The sequence below is a fragment of the Typopeltis vanoorti genome, chromosome 11 (genome assembly GCF_054136105.1).
Source record: "Typopeltis vanoorti isolate ZY-2024b chromosome 11, IOZ_Tvanoo_1.0, whole genome shotgun sequence".
NCBI lineage: Eukaryota > Metazoa > Arthropoda > Arachnida > Uropygi > Thelyphonidae > Typopeltis > Typopeltis vanoorti.
The window spans coordinates 69,687,696-69,705,831 of NC_143559.1; the positions used below are offsets into that span (position 1 = coordinate 69,687,696).

An 18,136-nucleotide genomic window follows, 5' to 3' on the forward strand; every position below is an offset into this window, starting at 1 on the left:
TGAGGTGAATAAAGGCAACAGAAGTTGGGTCTAGAGTCCTAAACAGTGCCCCCCCCCCCCCCCAATGGACTAAATTGAGTTGTTTTGGTGGTGAGCTTACATTATTAAAATGTATGCTTCCCAAATTTGTTGAGGTTTGGTAAGTTTTTCAAAGCTGAGGCAGATTCAATGAATAGTCTTTCATTCTTGTATTTTCTGCAGTGTAATAAAGTGGCCTTCTTCCAATCTTATCCTGTGGTGGATGTCCAAAGCATGATCAGCAAGTTCTGAGTGGCTGTATTGGTGGAACCAGATGTAGTCCTTTGGTTCTGATATCCTGATATTGGCCGTCCTGCCTGTTTGACCGTCGTAAGATAGGTTACAACTGCATCGGACCTGGTATACTCCTAGTAGGTTTTGGGAATGTGGCTGGTCTTTGGTGGAGTGGATAAGAGATATCAATTTCTTATATGGTCTGTAACTGGTTGTAAAGTCGTGTGTGTGCGCGCATATGTTTTTTGTGATCCCTGATGATGGCAATGTAATAGTGCTGAAATATAGAAAAGTATTAATGTTTTTTTGTAATTAATGTTCTAGATACTTACATATGCAATCCGAATGTAGAAACTATGAAAGTTTCGTAAGTTGACGAGAGAGTTTGTGGGAATACATTCCTCAGCATTCCTGAGTTGCCTTAGTGTGAACTACTTAAAATACATAGGTGCTGCCCAAGTGTCTATATATTTTGCCTTTTATTAGTTCATTTTTGATAAGATTTGCTTATGAAAAATGCATTTCTCTGATATTTCAAGTTACTTGGTACTGCACGAGAGTTTTGCTTTCTTAAGGTGTCTGCCTGGTCTCTGAAGAGAACCAACCAGTTCGAATCAGCTGTCAGACCAGTGAAACCTTATCAAAAATGGACTAATAAAAGACAAATATATAGATGCTTGGGCAACACCTGTGTCTTTTAATAGTCCACAATAAGGCAACTTGGGGATACCAAAGAATGTATTCCTGCAAGCTCTCAGGTCAACTTACAAAACTTTCATAGTTTCTACATTTGGCTTTGAAATAATGCTGGATCTAATACACACTTTGCTTATGTAATTTTGCATTGCACTTCAAGACTGAAGCCTTTCGGCTCTTTATTTTAGTAATTCTAGTATACACTGTAATTTCCTGAAAAAATTAAAAGCTATGTATAACCAACGTATAATATCTATGAGAAGTAGCACAGTGGTGGTGTTTTTCTCCGTATAAAGTTCATCTTCCATCTGGTGAGTTCAACTACGTTCTGATGTTTAAAAAAAATAAAAGTGCTTTTGCAGCTCAGAATTCTCACGTAGATCCTCTTTTATGGAAACAGGCCACACCATGAGAAGGTTGGAACAACAATTGGCAAGGACAGGCTGCATATTACTTTTCTTGCCCATTACTATCAAGTAACCAAAACGTTTGTGCTGTTTTTCATAATAAAAATTAAACAACTGCAGAAATTTTCATAAAATGTTTTATTCATTAAAATAAGAACCTTCACAATCTACAACTCTTTCCCAATGAGATACAAGTTTGTAAATTCTACTTTTATAAAACGTTTTGTCTTTCTTCTTCTTCTTCTTCCCTTCAGGCATTAGGCCTAGTGGCCTGTTACGGAGCTATCTTTAGCCCTTCTGGGCCATACCCGTCCCGAGGATAAGGTGGCCAGCCTTATACCTCCAGGTGTGTCCTATGTCTGTAGCTGCATGTGTTCACGGGGCCGGTTTTCCTGCTTGCGGGAGAAAAAACCCTACAGTCCACGCCCAAGACCGGCTAACTTGGCTATGTCTGAGAACGATCCTTAAGTTCCTCGCATCGACAACGGGAATCGAATCTAGGACACTCATTTCCCAGGCATATGGTTGCGAAGTGCATAGCCACTCGGCTAACTTCACAGACGTATTTTGTCTTTAGAAATAATAAACCTAGCATTCTCTGCTTCAGTGTCTGTTTTATTGCGAAACTGTTGTGATTGTCTAGTTCCAAATAAAGGTGATCGCTTGGAGAAATGTCAGGAGAATATGAAGAATTAGGAAGTATCTCCCATCCTAAAGCACAAATCTTCTCACAGGTAAGTTTTGCAGTATAAAATTTTGCATTGTCCTGTAAAAATAGCACTTTCTTTCAATTAACTAGTCTTTGCTGTTTCTGAAGTAACGCATCCTGCACATGCTAGAGTTGCATCGAGAAGATCTTGGCCATAATTGTTTGGCCTGCAGCAAGAAACTCGTAATGGACAATACCAGCTTCAGTCCACCATGCACAAAACATAGTCTTCTGGGGATGATGCGGTGCCTTTTGAAGTGTGCAGTACTGGATTGTTTGGTGACAACCAATGATAAGTTTGCTTCCTGTTAGAGTACAAGAACCATTTTTCATCACAAGTGAGCAAGTAATCCAAAAATGGCTTGTTTTTATGACAAAGAAGTAAAGAACAAATTGATAGCCTTTGAAGGTTATTGTCATCTGATAATAAAATAACAAATGGTCTGTTGGACCCATTTGCTTAGCTTCAATGATTCTAGTTGATGCAAGTGTAAACGAATTGTTTCACCACTCACGTTAAACATTTGTGAAAGTTCTTGACATATTAATCTTGAATTATTTTCAACCACAGCACGTAATTCTTCATTATCAATAATGAAGGATCTTCCTGAACGCGGTGCATCTTAAAGTGATTCATCACCAGAAACAAATTTTTGAAACCATTTCTTCACAATATGTTTTGTTACTGCATCTTTTCAAAATCCCACACACAAATCTTACGGGATATTTTCTGAAACCTTTGAACTGAGTTTAAATTTGTAAAACAAACAAACCTGAATTACACCAGGTTCAACTGACATTTTAAAAGGATTCAAAGTCACAGAAAAAAAAGTACACACAAAGTTAGAGTGTACTGAGTTACTGATGCAAAAGGTTAGTGAAATTGGTGTTGGGGGGGGGCATGGATAGACTAAGACTAGATGGATGGATTGATGTAGCTAAAGATCAAAATGCAAGGGCTGACAGTAATGCTTGGAGACCTTGACAATTAAAGATTATTTGAGACAGTTTTAAATGTTACATATATGCCTTATGATGCACATAAAAAATTGCACTCTGAAACTACTACAGAATAAAACAGTCATTGCAATGAAACTCTACCGAAAACTACACAAACTTTTTTGGCTACCTGATGTGTGTGTGTGTGTGTGTATTTATATATGTGTTAAAAATACCAAGCAATTTTAAACCTGGTTTTACTCCATTTCCCAAGTAAGCAACAGACAAACAAGTCAAGTTTGCGCCTGCAAGTGATGCAAGTCCAGTTGATCCTACAGGTAGTGCAAGACCAAGGCAACTTGTGGTAAAGGTGGCATAAGCTCTGATCACTAATCTTAATATTTACCCTTAATGCCAAAACACATCTCCAAGAAGGGGATGTATGATGTTTTGTATTAAAGGCAAGGGGCCACTACCCAGACCGGTTTCGACCTTTATTGAGGTCTCATCAATGGGAGCCAGGCTAGAAATACCAAGATTTAGTAATACAGAGCTTATAAGTATTTTACCAGAACCTGTAGGATCAGCTGGACTTGCATCACTTGCAGGCGCAAACTTGACTTGTTTGTCTGTTTGCTTACTTGTGAAATGGAGTAAAACCAGGTTTAAAATTGCTTGGTATTTTTAACATTTATTATACCCAAGGTAAAATACTTTCTATACATATATATATATATATATATATATATACACACTGCATACTTTATTTAAGACAGTGCAAGTGATGTTATACTTCTAAATAAATCAAGTATGTTTTTGAGAGTTTAAATTCAATAATTGTTGTAATAAATTTAGTAAAAAAAATCAGCATTATCATCATCATCAAATTTCTGCCATGTAGCCGCAAGGGATGCACAGGATATGATAGTACTACATGAAAAATTTACATTATTACTAACTTCCTATCTACAATTTTCCTCCAAATTAGTCTGTTACTTGTGAAGAATCCAGTATTATCAGATCTTATATTTCTATCTTCTAAGGAACTTTGTACAGTATCAATCCACTTATATCTTGGTCTTTCTCTGGGTTGTTTTCCTGCCAACCTGGCAGAGAGCACTTGTTTTGCTAATCTTTCCTCACCAATTCTATTTAAGTGACCATACCGCCTGAGATTAGTTCTGCTAATGCATTCCTGGTTGCTGACAATGTCAAGTTCTTTCCTAATATCGTCATTTTTAATATGATATTGCCATTGATGCCATCTGTTAACGCCTCTAATCTTTCTCAGGACTCTCATATCTATGGTCTCTAGTCTTTGATCAAATGTTTTACTTCTCACCCAGCTCTCAGATCCATAAGTTAAAACCGGTTTGAAGACTGTCTTGTATACAGCTAATTTAGTGTTCCAACTAATTTCTCTCTTATTCCATATGAATTTATTCAATTGATTTCCTACCATACCAACTTTGTTGATTCTATTGTCTATTTCCATATTTAATTTATCATCTTCACTAAAAATTGTGCCTAAGTAGCTGAAATGTTTTACTTGTTCCACAGGTTTTCTGTTCGCAACACAGTTGACATTTTCAACTATTCTGCCTATTTTCATTATCTTTGTCAGGATCAGATCTTCACTTTACGACAAATAGTTGAGAAAGCAGAGGAATATAACAAAGATCTATATTTAAGTTTTGTTGATCTGGAAAAGGCAAATCACAAGGTGCCAAGAGTGAAGCTATTCAATACGCTACAGTTATATGGTGTCAATGGGGCATTATATCAAGCAATACTTAGTCTTTATTTGAATTGTAAGTCAGCAGTTTGAATTGGAGGAAGTGCAAGAAGATGGTTTAATGTTAAATCTGGTGTGAGACAAGAATGTACGTTATCTCCTCTGTTATTTATTATCTATATGGATCACATTATGAAAGAAAGTGGTCTTAAACATGATATCAAAATTGGAGATGTTAATGTCAGCTCCTTGCTTTATGCGGATGATGTTATACTTCTAAATAAATCTGCTACAAGTCTGCAAGATTCCTTGACTAAATTGAATAATTGTTGTAATAGATATGTTATGAAGGTCAGCAATAAAAAGACAAAGATAATGAAAATAGGCAGATTCGTTGAAAATATCAACTGCGTTGTGAACGGAAAACCTGTGCAACAAGTAAAACAGTTTAGCTACTTAAGCACAATTTTTAGTGAAGATGGTAAATTAAATATGGAAATAGACAATAGAATGAACAAAGTTGGTATGGTAGGAAGTCAATTGAATAAATTCATATAGAATAAGAGACAAATTAGCGAAATAATGAAATTAGAGAAATTAGCTACTTAGCAACCATATTTCAGCATTTCTGGTCGAATATCATCTACTCTTGCTGCCTTTCTACATTTCAAGCCTTTGATGGCGTTTTCTACTTCAAACATGGATATGTATTCCTGACTTGGATGCCTGTTGAGTGTTTTTTACGACTGTGCTATCACTGCTTGTTTCATTTAGCAATTTTTCGAAGTAATTACTCCATACTTCAAGGATATCTTTTTCTCCCGTTTTCATGTCACCTTTATCATCTCTACCCCCTTTTACAGCACTCTTTACTTCATTTCTAAGCTTCTTCAACAACATTCAGAATATTTTGCCACCTTCTTGATATTCATTTTCTATGTTCTTGCCAAAGTCTTCCCATGACTTTTGTTTAGCTAGTTTTACACAGTGTTTAGCATTCTTGCATTTGTCTCTGTATTCTCTCAGAGCACAAGCTGACTTATTTGCCAGAACTTTCGATAGGCTTTCTTCTTTTCCTTCACTGCCTCTTTAACTTCCTGTGTCCACCATGGAGTTCTAATTTTTCTATCCTTGCAGACAACTTCACCACATGCCTTTCTAGCTGAATCAGTCAGGGTTTTCTTCAAGGCTTGCCACTGAATCTCCAAGGTTTGGTTCCTGTTCTCAAACTCTTTCATTTTTCCTTCAATAATCTTTGTGTATTTTAGTCTACAGTTCACATCTGAGAGCTGCTCAAATTTTATTCTCTTTAAAACTTGCTTACAAGTTATTGTTTTCAATATGAAATTCAATTTTATCCTGCTCAATACTAAATAGTGATCATTTCCAATTTCAAATCCTCTGTACACTGGTGTTCTGCACCAGGGAGAAAATATCACTATCAACAATAACATAGTCAATGTGACTTTTCTTATTCCTTGCTTCTTCTCTCCATGTGAATTTGTGCACATTTTTATGTTGGAACATGGTGTTAGTAATAACCATTCCATGTCCTGAGCAGAAATTCAACAGGTATTTGCCATTATTATTTGCTCTGTTCTTTTCTCCAAATTGTCCCAAAATATTTTTGTATGTCTGACAATCGTTTCCTACTCTGTTATTTAGGTCCCCAACAAGGACCAACTTTTCCTTTTTCATTGTGTCAGTTGCTTTTTCTGAAGCTTCAAAAAATTCCTCACTTCTACCTTTGTAGAACCTTCTGTGGGACCATAGGCACAAATAAGTCTCATTGTCCAGATCCCCATTCTGATATTTGCCCACATCACTCTACTTGAGACTGCCTGGCATTCAAGAACATTAGCCTCGTATTTAGTGTTGAATACTATGGGTACTCCTTTTTTTCCTTGATTGTCATTGCCTGAATATAACATTTTGTATTTATTGCTCAGAAAGATCTCACCAGTTTTTGTCTTTTTTTTTTTTTCAGTCACATCTATTATGTCGATTTGGTACTATTCTAATTCCTCTGCTAGCTCCATTTCTTTGCCATTCAGGCTTTTTATGTTGATAATACCAATCTTTAACTCTGGTGATGTTGAGTTGGGGGTGTGTTTTCAGATTTGTTCCAGTAGCTGACTTTCGCTGTTCGCTGTGGTTCCATGGCAAAAAAAACGGGGGCTTGTTTAACCGGGCAATTCCCCAGCTGGCATGAAATTTTGTCATGTTGTACCATCATTTTGGTTTAAGCAAATGAGAATAAAATTTGGTCGGCTAAATCGTAAATTGTTAGCCCATCCTCGTTCGTTCAGTATCCAGGTAGTTACCCAACAGGGTGCACCACGAGAAGGTGAGGATTGGACATTAGGTCAGAAGCTCTGGTCAGGTCTCCACATTCCTTTAAAGTCTATGTGGAGGTCTCCTCTCAGTTATATAGCTTTGACCCTTAAGCACCCCCAATCAGCATTATAAAAACAAAAATTATAAAAGTAGATATCAACTATATTCTCAGTTTAGAACCTGTAGAAGAAGTTAAAAACATTTCAAGCTATTTAAGCACAGTTTTTAGTGAAGTTGGCAAATTAAATATGGAAATGGATAATAAAATAAGCTGAACTAGAAATGTAGAACAGTATTTGAATTTTGAAATTATTGAAACCAATCAGAAAGTTAGCTTGGAGAAAAAATTAGTTGATTGAAGACTGAAAATCTCAGATATTAGTTCTGAGGAAAATTGGATAATTAATAATGACATCAGTGGCGGTATCATGTTAAAAATTAAGTTATTGGGTAATTAGTGTTGAACAATGTGGGAGAATGATATTTTCACTTAAACTGATTGGGAAATTTAGTAAAATTGGTGTTTGGTATGGGGGGGTGGAAAGACTTAGACTAGATTGATGGATGGATTGATGTAGCTGTAGATCAAAATGCAAGGTCTGACAGTAGTGCTTGGAGACCTTGCCAATTAAAGATTATTTCAGACAATTTTAAGTGTTACATTTTTGAATTATTCAGATTTTATGCATGTTGGTTATTTTATTTGGAGGTGAAAAAATATTGGATGATTGACCTCTAGTCCTTTCTTAGCATAATCATATTACTGCAAGTATTGCCTTTTTCAGCATCCAATAAATTATGTGTTCTCATTTCCATGCATTACTTTATCTCCAACAAAAATTCTTGTTTTTCATCTTGCAAACCAGCTGAAGAACACAGTTTACAGGTTTTAGTACACTGGCTTCATAGTCAGTTGCTTCTGCCATAATACAAAAGCAACTTTACCTCTGAACAACTGTTAACTATAAAAATCCATCAGGCTATTTACATACTGCTCTTACATATGAAATGGTAAAACTAAGTCCTTGACTCAGTACAGAAGAGAGAGCAGTTAGGTAATGATCCATTTATCACCAATTTGTGGTTTCTGTTCATCAGAATTGACTGGTAAATCTCTCATCTTCCTTTCCCTCTTTTACCTTGCAGTGTCGAGGTTTTATTAATCATCAGACCTCAAACCATTCACAAGATAAGGTGGTCAGTCCTATGCCCTGGTGTATCCTATGTCTGCAATGTTGAGTTCTCAATGCCGGTTTACCTGCTTTGAGGGATGAAAAACCCCAGGATAAACTGGGGGAAAAACCCTATTGTCAATGCCCAAGACCAGCTAACTTGGCTATGGCTGAGGAAGATCCTTCAGCTCCTCACATCACTGACGGGAATCGAATCTAGAACACTCCTTCCCCAGGCATATGGTTGCGAAGCGCATACTAGGCTAACCGCGCGGACTTGGTAAATCTCTAAATCTGTTAAATGATTCAACTCACAGAACTGATTTTTCTTTCTGTTTGTTCAGTTCATTTTACTGCTTTCTCCTTTGGAATGGCTTCTCTCTCTCTCACCTGTTTATTTTGTAATGATTGGATATTACCTTGAAATCCAGTATTAACAGACTTCTTTCCTTCTCAGCTTTCTGCCAATATATAGATTGATCAGTCTCATTTATGTGATTGCTGGGAAGGGAAAATAAAATCAATCTAGTCTATAAGAGTATGCAGGAATGAAGACAACTAGTGACCAAGTTGAAAGAAACATGCAAGGTTTCACTGCAAGAAAGTCTTGATATTGGTATGGACATAAGAAATAGAAACTAGATATTCTAGTTTGTTAGATATTCATCATCATCATCAAATTCCTGCCATGTACCCTCAAGGGGTGTACAGGATATGACAGTACTACATGAAAAAATTACATCATTACTAACTTCCTATCTACAATTTTCCTCCAAATCAGTCTGTTACTTGTCAAGACTCCAACATTATCAGATCTTATATTTCTATCGTCTAAGGCACTTCGTACCGTATCAATCCACCTATATCTTGGTCTTCCTCTGGGTCGTTTTCCTGCCAACCTGGCAGAGAACACTTGTTTTGCTAATCTTTCCTCTCCCATTCTATTTAAGTGACCATACCATCTGAGATTAGCTCTGCTAACGCATTCCTGGATGCTGACAATGTCAAGTTCTTTCCTAATATCCTCATTTTTAATATGATATTGCCATTGATGCCATCTGTTCACGCCTCTAATCTTTCTCAGGACTCTCATATCTGCGGTCTCTAGTCTTTGGTCAAGTGTTTTACTTCTGACCCAGCTCTCAGATCCATAAGTTAAAATTGGTTTGAACACAGTCTTGTATACAGCTAATTTAGTGTTCCGACTAATTTCTTTCTTATTCCATATGAATTTATTCAATTGACTTCCCACGATACCAGCTTTGCTGATTCTGTTGTCTATTTCTATATTTAGTTTACCATCTTCAGTAAAAATTGTGCCTAAGTAGCTGAAATGTTTTACTTGTTCCACAGGTTCTCCATTCACAACACAGTTGACATTTTCAATGATTCTTCCTATTTTCATTGTCTTTGTCTTTTTATTGCTGACCTTCATACCATATCTATTACAACAGCTATTCAATTTAGTCAGAGAATCTTGCAGACTTGTAGCGGATTTATTTAGAAGTATAACATCATCCGCATAAAGCAAAGAGCTGACATTAACATCTCCAATTTTGATATCAGGTTTAATACCACATTCCTTCATAATGTGATCCATATAGATAATGAATAACAGAGGGGATAATATACATCCTTGTCTCACACCAGATTTAACATTAAACCATCTTCCTGTACTTCCTTCAATTCTAACTGCTGACTCACAACTCAAATAAAGACTAAGTATTGCTTGATATAATGCCCCATTGACACCATATAACTGCAGCGTATTGAATAGCTTCTCTCATGGCACCTTGTCATATGCCTTTTCCAAATTGACAAAACTTAAATACAGATCTTTGTTATATTCCCATGCTTTCTCGACTATTTGTCGTAAAGTGAAGATCTGATCCTGACAGCCTCTATTTGGCCTGAATCCAGCTTGTTCTTCACCAAGCTTTTCTTCCACAGTTCTTCTCAACCGTTTCTCAAGTATACTTGCATAGATCTTGCCAGAACACTCAGTAGGGAAATACCTCTGTAATTCTCACATTCAGTTTTATTTCCCTTTTTATATATGGGTACTATGAGAGCTCTACTCCAATCATCGGGAATTCGTCCCTCTGTCCAGGCTTTCTGAACTATGCAGTGCAGCCACTGTAAGACTCTTATACCACCATACTTCAGCATTTCTGGTCGAATATCATCTACTCCTGCTGCCTTTCCACATTTCAAGCCTTTGATGGCTTTTTCTACTTCAAGTATGGATATGTATTCCTGACTGCATGCCTGGTCAGTGTTTTTTATCACTGTGCTGTCATCACTGCTTGTTTCATTTAGCAGTTTTTCAAAGTAATTACTCCATACTTCAAGGATATCTTTTTTTCTCCTGTTTTCATTTCACCTTTATCATCTCTAACTCCTTTTACAGCACTCTTTCCTCCATTCCTAAGCTTCTTTAACAACCTCCAGAATATTTTGCCACCTTCTTGATATTTATTTTCTATATTCTTGCCAAAGTCCTCCCATGACTTTTGTTTAGCTAGTTTTACACACTGTTTAGCTTTCTTACATTTGTCTCTGTATTCTGTAAGAGTAAAAGCTGACTTATTTGCCAGGAATTTTTGATATGCTTTCTTCTTTTCCTTCACTGCCTCTTTAACTTCCTGTGTCCACCAGGGAGTTCTGATTTTTTTATCTTTGCACACAACCTCACCACATGCCTCTCTGGTAGAATCAATCAATGTTTCCTTCAGAGTTTGCCACTGAATCTCCAAGGTTTGATTCCTGTTCTCAAACTCTTTCATTTTCTTTTCAATAATATTTCTGTATTTTAGTCTACAGTTCACATCTGAGAGCTGCTCAACTTTTATTCGCTTTAAAACTTTCTTACATGTTATTCTTTTCAATATGAAATTCAATTTTATCCTGCTCAAGACTAAATAGTGATCACTTCCAATTTCAAATCCTCTGTACACTCTGGTGTCCTGCACCAGGGAGAAAACATCACTATCAACAGTAACATAGTCAATGAGACTTTTCTTATTCCTAGCCTCTTCTCTCCATGTGAATTTGTGCACATTTTCAGTTAGATATTCAGTGAAACATTTTCTGGGGTATCTTCTGGAGCAGGTAGAGATTAGTTGTTCAAGTTTTTCTGTGAGATGGATGGCATAACCATCAGAACAAAATATTGACTTAATTAAATCCTTTCTTGTAAAAGCATCTGCGAAACAGAGGGTATGAGTATTGATGGATTAAGGTTTGATGGTACTTGACTTTTGGATAAGATGGCAGTGAGATAAAATGTACATATCTTTCCGCATTAGTTTTTTTTCTGTAGTTAGATTTGGAAGACCATCTAGTTATCTAAATATACAGAAGTATAGCAAGGGAAGATAATTATTGGATTCCATTTATGATTAAACTAATTAATTCTATTTCTCATTAGCAAATTAAAAATTATTTGTATATAATGGTTTTTCCTATCATCAAAATAGCTTGAACTGATAGTTCTAGCAATACGAGAACAAATGAACAAGAGTTAAGAGAAGCAATATAATGATTAGTTATGGCCAAGAGATTTTTTGGCTTCATGCGTTTGGTTAATAAGAAGAGCCCTGCTAGCATGTAACTAGATCTGAAGATGTTATATTTGACAACAAAAAGGGAATGATTTGTGCCCATTAGGAAGATTTTTAGGACAATAATTCTATTGCTGTACTTTGCTTCTTGTGCTCTTGGTTTGTCTATTAAAGATAGTTAAGAATGACTTACTTAAAGATAATTAAATTCAATGACACTTGCACAATGCTTATTATGGACAAAATTATCTGCCTAATATCAAGGCAGTCTTCAGTGCATTGATAAATTCTGTCTGGTTTATACAAGTAAACATTTAAAACTGGATTTAAATGGTCAGAGAATGTACAGAGATATAGCCTACTAGTTTTGCCTATTTTACCTGTTTTGCCTATTCGTGTGGGCACACAGAAAGCAACAAAAACAGCTTAAAACAGGAATGAGCTAAATATTTAGCATTGGTTATGTTTTAACCTGATACTTTTTAGCTCGTTTCTGTTTTAAGCTGTTTTTGTTGCTTTCTGTGTGCCCACACGAATAGGCAATGCTAAATATTTAGCTTGTTCCTGTTTTAAGCTGTTTTTGTGTGCCCAGGCGAAGTCAACAGTAAAGTCGACGAAACCAGTAGGCTGTATCTCTGTATATATCTCCAAACAATTAAACCCAATTTTATATGTTTAGTTGTATAATATTCAGTGGTCGAAAATAGCATTATCACTGTCTGGTTTAATTATTTTATTGTCTTTGACAAGTTTAATTGTCATTAACTTCTCTCATAAGATTGCTCTAGTAGCTGATTTTTCACTGTTCAACTTGGTTTTTGGATGAGAACAGCGTAGGTATTGCATGTATCACAGCTGACAAGATATCTGATTATGTTATACTCTGACACTATATATGTAGTTTCATCTAATAAAAAATACAGTTTAATTGACTGTCCTAAATTGCCTCCCATGCTCATTTGTTTAGTATCTGAAAGGATGCTAGTAATGGGATGTACCACAGGAAGGTGAGATATTGGACATTGTCATTAGTTCAGTCGGTTTCTCCAATCTTCTCCAGTATTATAGTCTTTATATCTTCTCCTAGTTAACTGTAATTCTTATTAGAAACTGATTACTGGTCTATAAACAGACAAGTCGCCTTAACATGAAAGTACTACAGTGAAATACTACAAATTCTTTGTTTGATAAACAAAATGATTTTTTGTCTTGTTTGTTTAAAATATCATTTAAACAATTACTCTAAAATTGTTTGATGTATATTTAGAAAGCTGAAGAAACACCTATGGAAATAATGTCACATTGGCATCCCAACATTACTATTAATATTATTGATGACCACACACCTTGGATACAAGGCCATGTTCCTGCACCTCTGGATGAATGTAAGAATATTTGGTTTATACAAAATATAAAATTTCCTTTGAAATTATTTTGCACTTAATGTTAGCTATTCATAAAAAAGAAGTCATATTTCACTCACATATTTATGCTTGCCTATAATAAACTTAAAAAAAAAAAAAAAAAAGAATTGATGAGTTATCTAAATTTCCTAGAATATTGACACTTGTACAAGTTTCAGTATGTGCAAATTTGACATATTCATTGTTAAACATTACTCTCATGTTATACTGTTGACATAAACTGCTGTAATAAGTGGATAACATGAGGAAGAGAAAATAGAACATAATATTATGGACTTCACCACCACAGATGAATTGATTCAGTTAAAAACCAGTGTGTTATTGAATGCAGATAATTAGGTTTACTGAGGTTAGTTCACATTTGAAAATTCTTAACTAGAAGAGAAATTCTGGAGATAAACAGCTTCCCAGTAGTACAGTAATAAACTTCATCTGAAGAAATAACTAGAAAATACAATTGACTCTCACTGTAGCAAACACCATTATAGCAAACTCACTTGCTGTTACAAACTACTGAAAATGTCCCAGTTAGATCTCCTCAGGCACAATACCATTCCATAGGAAATTCACTATTGGAAACTATCCATGGTAACAAACTATTCCTGAGGTCTCTGGAAGTTTGATGTAGTGAGAGTCACCTGTCAGCATAGGAGCGAGACACAGATGTGAGCAGGAGCATCATGTTGGGAATGTGATCTTCGAAAGAGTAGCATAGTGTAAACTTTGTTTCACTCTTGAGCTATGCTTCAGAATAAAAAGAATCTACTGTTGCCAAGGTATTGGAAGATTTAACTACTATAATTTATAAGTTATCTAGATTTCCTAGAATAAAATATAATTTATTCATTGGCTTTCTTGAAGACTGAAAAATTAATTATAAAAAATTATCTGCAGAATTTATATTCTCTTACAGCTTTCAATCTGTAAAAGAAATTTTTTTTTTTTAATATTTAACTTACATTCTGAAAAGGCTTTGTATTTACTGTTTATGGTTACAAAACATTACTACCTAAATAAAGATGAAAAAAATTCCACATGATTTTCAATTTCAGAAACCTTGAGGAAATGCCTAAATTCAGGCATAATACATAATAAATACATGCTTACAGCTAATCATATAACAAAAAAAATCTGAAGCAGTCAAGATTACTTTTAAATTTTATTTCTTAATGAAGTTCTCGCTTAAAATTCTGAAAAACAAAGTAAGGAATTAACTTTATAACTTTATCTTTTTAATTATTTTTAATGCTAAGAAGATGTAAAAATAACAGCAACCTGAAATTTTGATTAAAGTGATTAATTTGTAATTTATTCCTACTAGTAACCTGCTAAAGAAGCAGTGGCTTTTAACTGCCACTTTTAACATTAGGTGTTATAAATGTTCTTTAAAAAAAAAAAAGTCCACTTTTTTTTCTTTTTTCCATAGTAAATTTGTCTGGAAAGATGTATTCTTGAAAATGGATCTTAATGTTAGAGTTGGTGTGCAATCAAGGTTTATCATAGCAAACAGGGGCGAATGCTGGTCTTGAAATTCATGCTTGCTCTTGTTATCATTCAGGGAGTGAGAGGTGTGATTGAAGTCTAATTAGCGGAATAATGAATTACTGGCCATTTAAAACTATATATATTTAGAAATCGATGTACATTTAATCATACAAATATATTATTATTATTATTACCACCCTAAGACCTCATAGAGTCAAAGACTCATCTGGGAGGTCCTTTTATCACACACACACAGCTCATCATACCGTGTTTTAAACACATTCAAACTCTTTGCAGACACCACATTCTCAGGCAAGGCATTCCAATCATTCACAACTCTGCATGAAAAAAAACCTGCCTCTCACTCCCCTACTCACACCCTCTTTATACAGTTTCCAGGGATGACATCTGGTTCTCCTCCAATCTCCCACTATTCTCTGTAAAACTTCTCCGGCATTGATCCTATAACAATCCCCTTACCAACTTGTAGGTCTCTATCATATCTCCCCTAATAAATACAAATTCTACCCTACGGTTCTTCTTTATGAACTGGTCAATAACGTTGTCATAAAAAGTTGGTTGTAACTTAATTTTCCCAAACAGCATGCACACTTGTAAAGACTGACTGAAGTTCATTGGCTAGAGCTATGTTGTCTGTGTTTAAGCAACAGAAGGAGACGACATGAAGGGAGCATAAATGGCTGTGTGCGCACATGAAATCGCAGCACTGCAGCGAGGACCTGGAAGCCTCACTATATCACTGCATGCTATAAGTGATAATCGACTATATATCCATTGTTATATCAAAATCGATTCTTTGCATTTACCTTGTCAGTGTTGATTATTTTTATATACTTCTCAACATTACATAACTTCATTAACAGATTATTTAAAATAAAGAGCCAATAGGCTTCATTTCAGTGATGTAAACATTATTTAAATTAAGAGGATATTAAATTCCACATTGTTTCAAAACCGAATAAGATACTCAAAGATCAGAATCAAAGAGTTTCATGCCAAATATAGTAACTTTAAAAGTATCGGCAATTACTAGCGTAAGCTAAAGCACGTAGTCCAAGTATGTAGTACAAACTAGGGGGAACTCGTTGCAAAGGTGGGAAAAGTTCTGATCCCTATTCTTAGTATTTTCCATAATGTAAAACTCATCTCTTAGGAGATGTATGATGTTATACATTATGGTGGGAGGTCACTACCCAGACCGGCTTCGATCCTTATTGAGATCTCATCAGTGAGTAGCTAGACCAAAATAATACTAAGGGTATAGCAAAAAGAACTTATATATTCTGCTATACAAGTTGTCAAAAAAAGGTGCACCCATAAATTATTTGAAATAAAGAGCCAATACGCTTCATTTCGGCGATTTAAACATTATTTAAATTAAAGGGGATATTAACACATTTGCTGCCAACTACGAGTATACTCGTAGTTGGTACATGAGCCCCACAAGCCAGCTATCAGTATACTCGTATGACGCTTACCGCTGGCAACGAGATTACCCGTACTGACCTTGAAGATGTGAAATTGCCTGGCGTACGGGAACAAACTATGCCGAAGTAGCGTGGCAGCGAACGTGTTAAATCCCACATTGTTTCAAAACCGAATAAGAAACTCAAAGATCAGAAGCAAAGAGTTTCATGCTGAATATAGTAACTATAAAAGTATCGGCGACTACTAGCATAAGCTAAAGCATGTAGTCCAAACTAGGGCAACTCATAGCAAAGGTGGGGAAAGTTCTGATCGCTATTCTCAGTATTTTCCATAATAAAAAACCCATCTCATAGGAGATGTATGATGTTATACATTATGGTGGAGGTCACTACCCAGACCGGTTTCGATCTTTATTGAGATCTCATCAGTGAGTAGCTAGATCAAAATAATACTAAGGAATAACGAATAACATTTCTGGCTAGATGGGCGAAGCAAAATTGCTTTTCATATTCCTCTTTGTGTGTAATGAAAGAACTTTGAATGGAGTGTTTGTGAGCTATATGCTCGCCCATTGAAGGCAGTGAAATTAGCTGTGTTCAGCTGAACTTAAGATAGACTTTGGTCTTTAATATTTGTAACTTTCTGCTTCATTATATTCAGAGGCTTCCTTGATTAATGGGTTAGGATGAATGCTTGTCTTGGTAAAGAACTTCTGAGCTAGATTTAGGAGAAGGGAAGAGATATAAGGGATATTAACTTCTCTATGGATCTGGGTGTTTCTTATAAACCAAGGGGCATCCAGAATCATTCTTAGGCACTTATTCTGTAATCTCTGAAGTTTCAGAATGTTTGTATTTGCGGTGTAGCTCTATGCGGGGGATGCGTCAGTGATGACCGGTCCAAATTAACAATTTACCGTCTGTAAATTGTTAATTTTGTTTGTGTGTCCAGTTTACTTTGTCTGTTGATCATAGGGTTGAGCTGTGCTAAGACTTTGGATGTCTTCGAGGTAATGTAACTCGTATGTTTGCTGAATAGGAATTTACTATCAAGAATCACTCCAAGATATTTAACTTCAGTCTGCCATGGAATCATTACTCCCAGTAAATAAATGTCCTCCATGGTATGGATCCTCCTTCTAGTAAACAGTATAGCTGAGCTTTTCTGGGAGTTAGCTTGGATCCTCCAGTCTGCCATCCACTTTTCTAAAATGTGTATGCTGGTTTGAAGTCTTCTAGTTGCCAGTTTTCGGCTCAGAGATCTTGCCATCAGTGCAGTATCATCTGCATATAATGCAGTGAATGTTGTTCTTGGGTTCGGAGGGATGTCTGCTACGTAGATTGAGAACAGGAGAGGGGCCAGAAGAGATCCCTGAGCACGCCTGCCGAGATCCTGCATCTGGTCGAAACCACTTCGCCGACCTTGACCTGCATATATCTGTCTTTCAGAGATAAGAGTGTATTATTTTTATTAACTTGATTGGCAAGTTAAATTTTATCAGTTTGCAGATAAGGCCTTGATGCCATACTTTGTCAAACGCCTTCTCTGCGTCGTTGAAGATGGCAGCTGTATTGAGTTTCCAGTTATAACCTTTAGTAATGATTTCTACCAGCCGGTGCACTTGTTGAGCTGTACTATGGGCCTTACAGAAGCCGAACTGTTCATTAGGCAAAATTCCTAACTTATCTGTTTCTGCTTGGAATGTTGAGTGGATCACTTTCTCTGTCACCTTTCCGAGACTGGACAACAGGCTTATGGATCTGTATCTTTTGGGAAGGTGAGGATTTTTTCCTGGCTTCTTCAATGGCATGATGGTGGCTGTTTTCCGTGTGTGTGGGGGGGGGGGGGGGGGATGCTGGAATCTAAAGATGGCATTTGTAATGTTGAAGAGATGGACTATGGCCTTTCTTGGGAGTAGTTTTACTATTCTGTTAGTTATGCCATCTGGTCCTGGAGCTTTTTTACTAT

At 36.0% G+C, this 18,136-nt stretch overlaps 1 protein-coding gene across 1 annotated transcript in view; it reads left to right on the forward strand.

Annotated features, from left to right (window-relative positions):
- LOC150101700 (putative lipid scramblase CLPTM1) overlaps positions 1–18,136 on the forward strand; it is a 283,907-nt gene that overhangs the window by 152,305 nt on the left and 113,466 nt on the right. Inside the window, exon 6 of the mRNA XM_090399981.1 lies at positions 13,078–13,195. Within this exon, the coding sequence (XP_090256107.1) occupies positions 13,078–13,195 (118 nt within the window). The remainder of the gene's footprint in view (positions 1–13,077; positions 13,196–18,136) is intronic.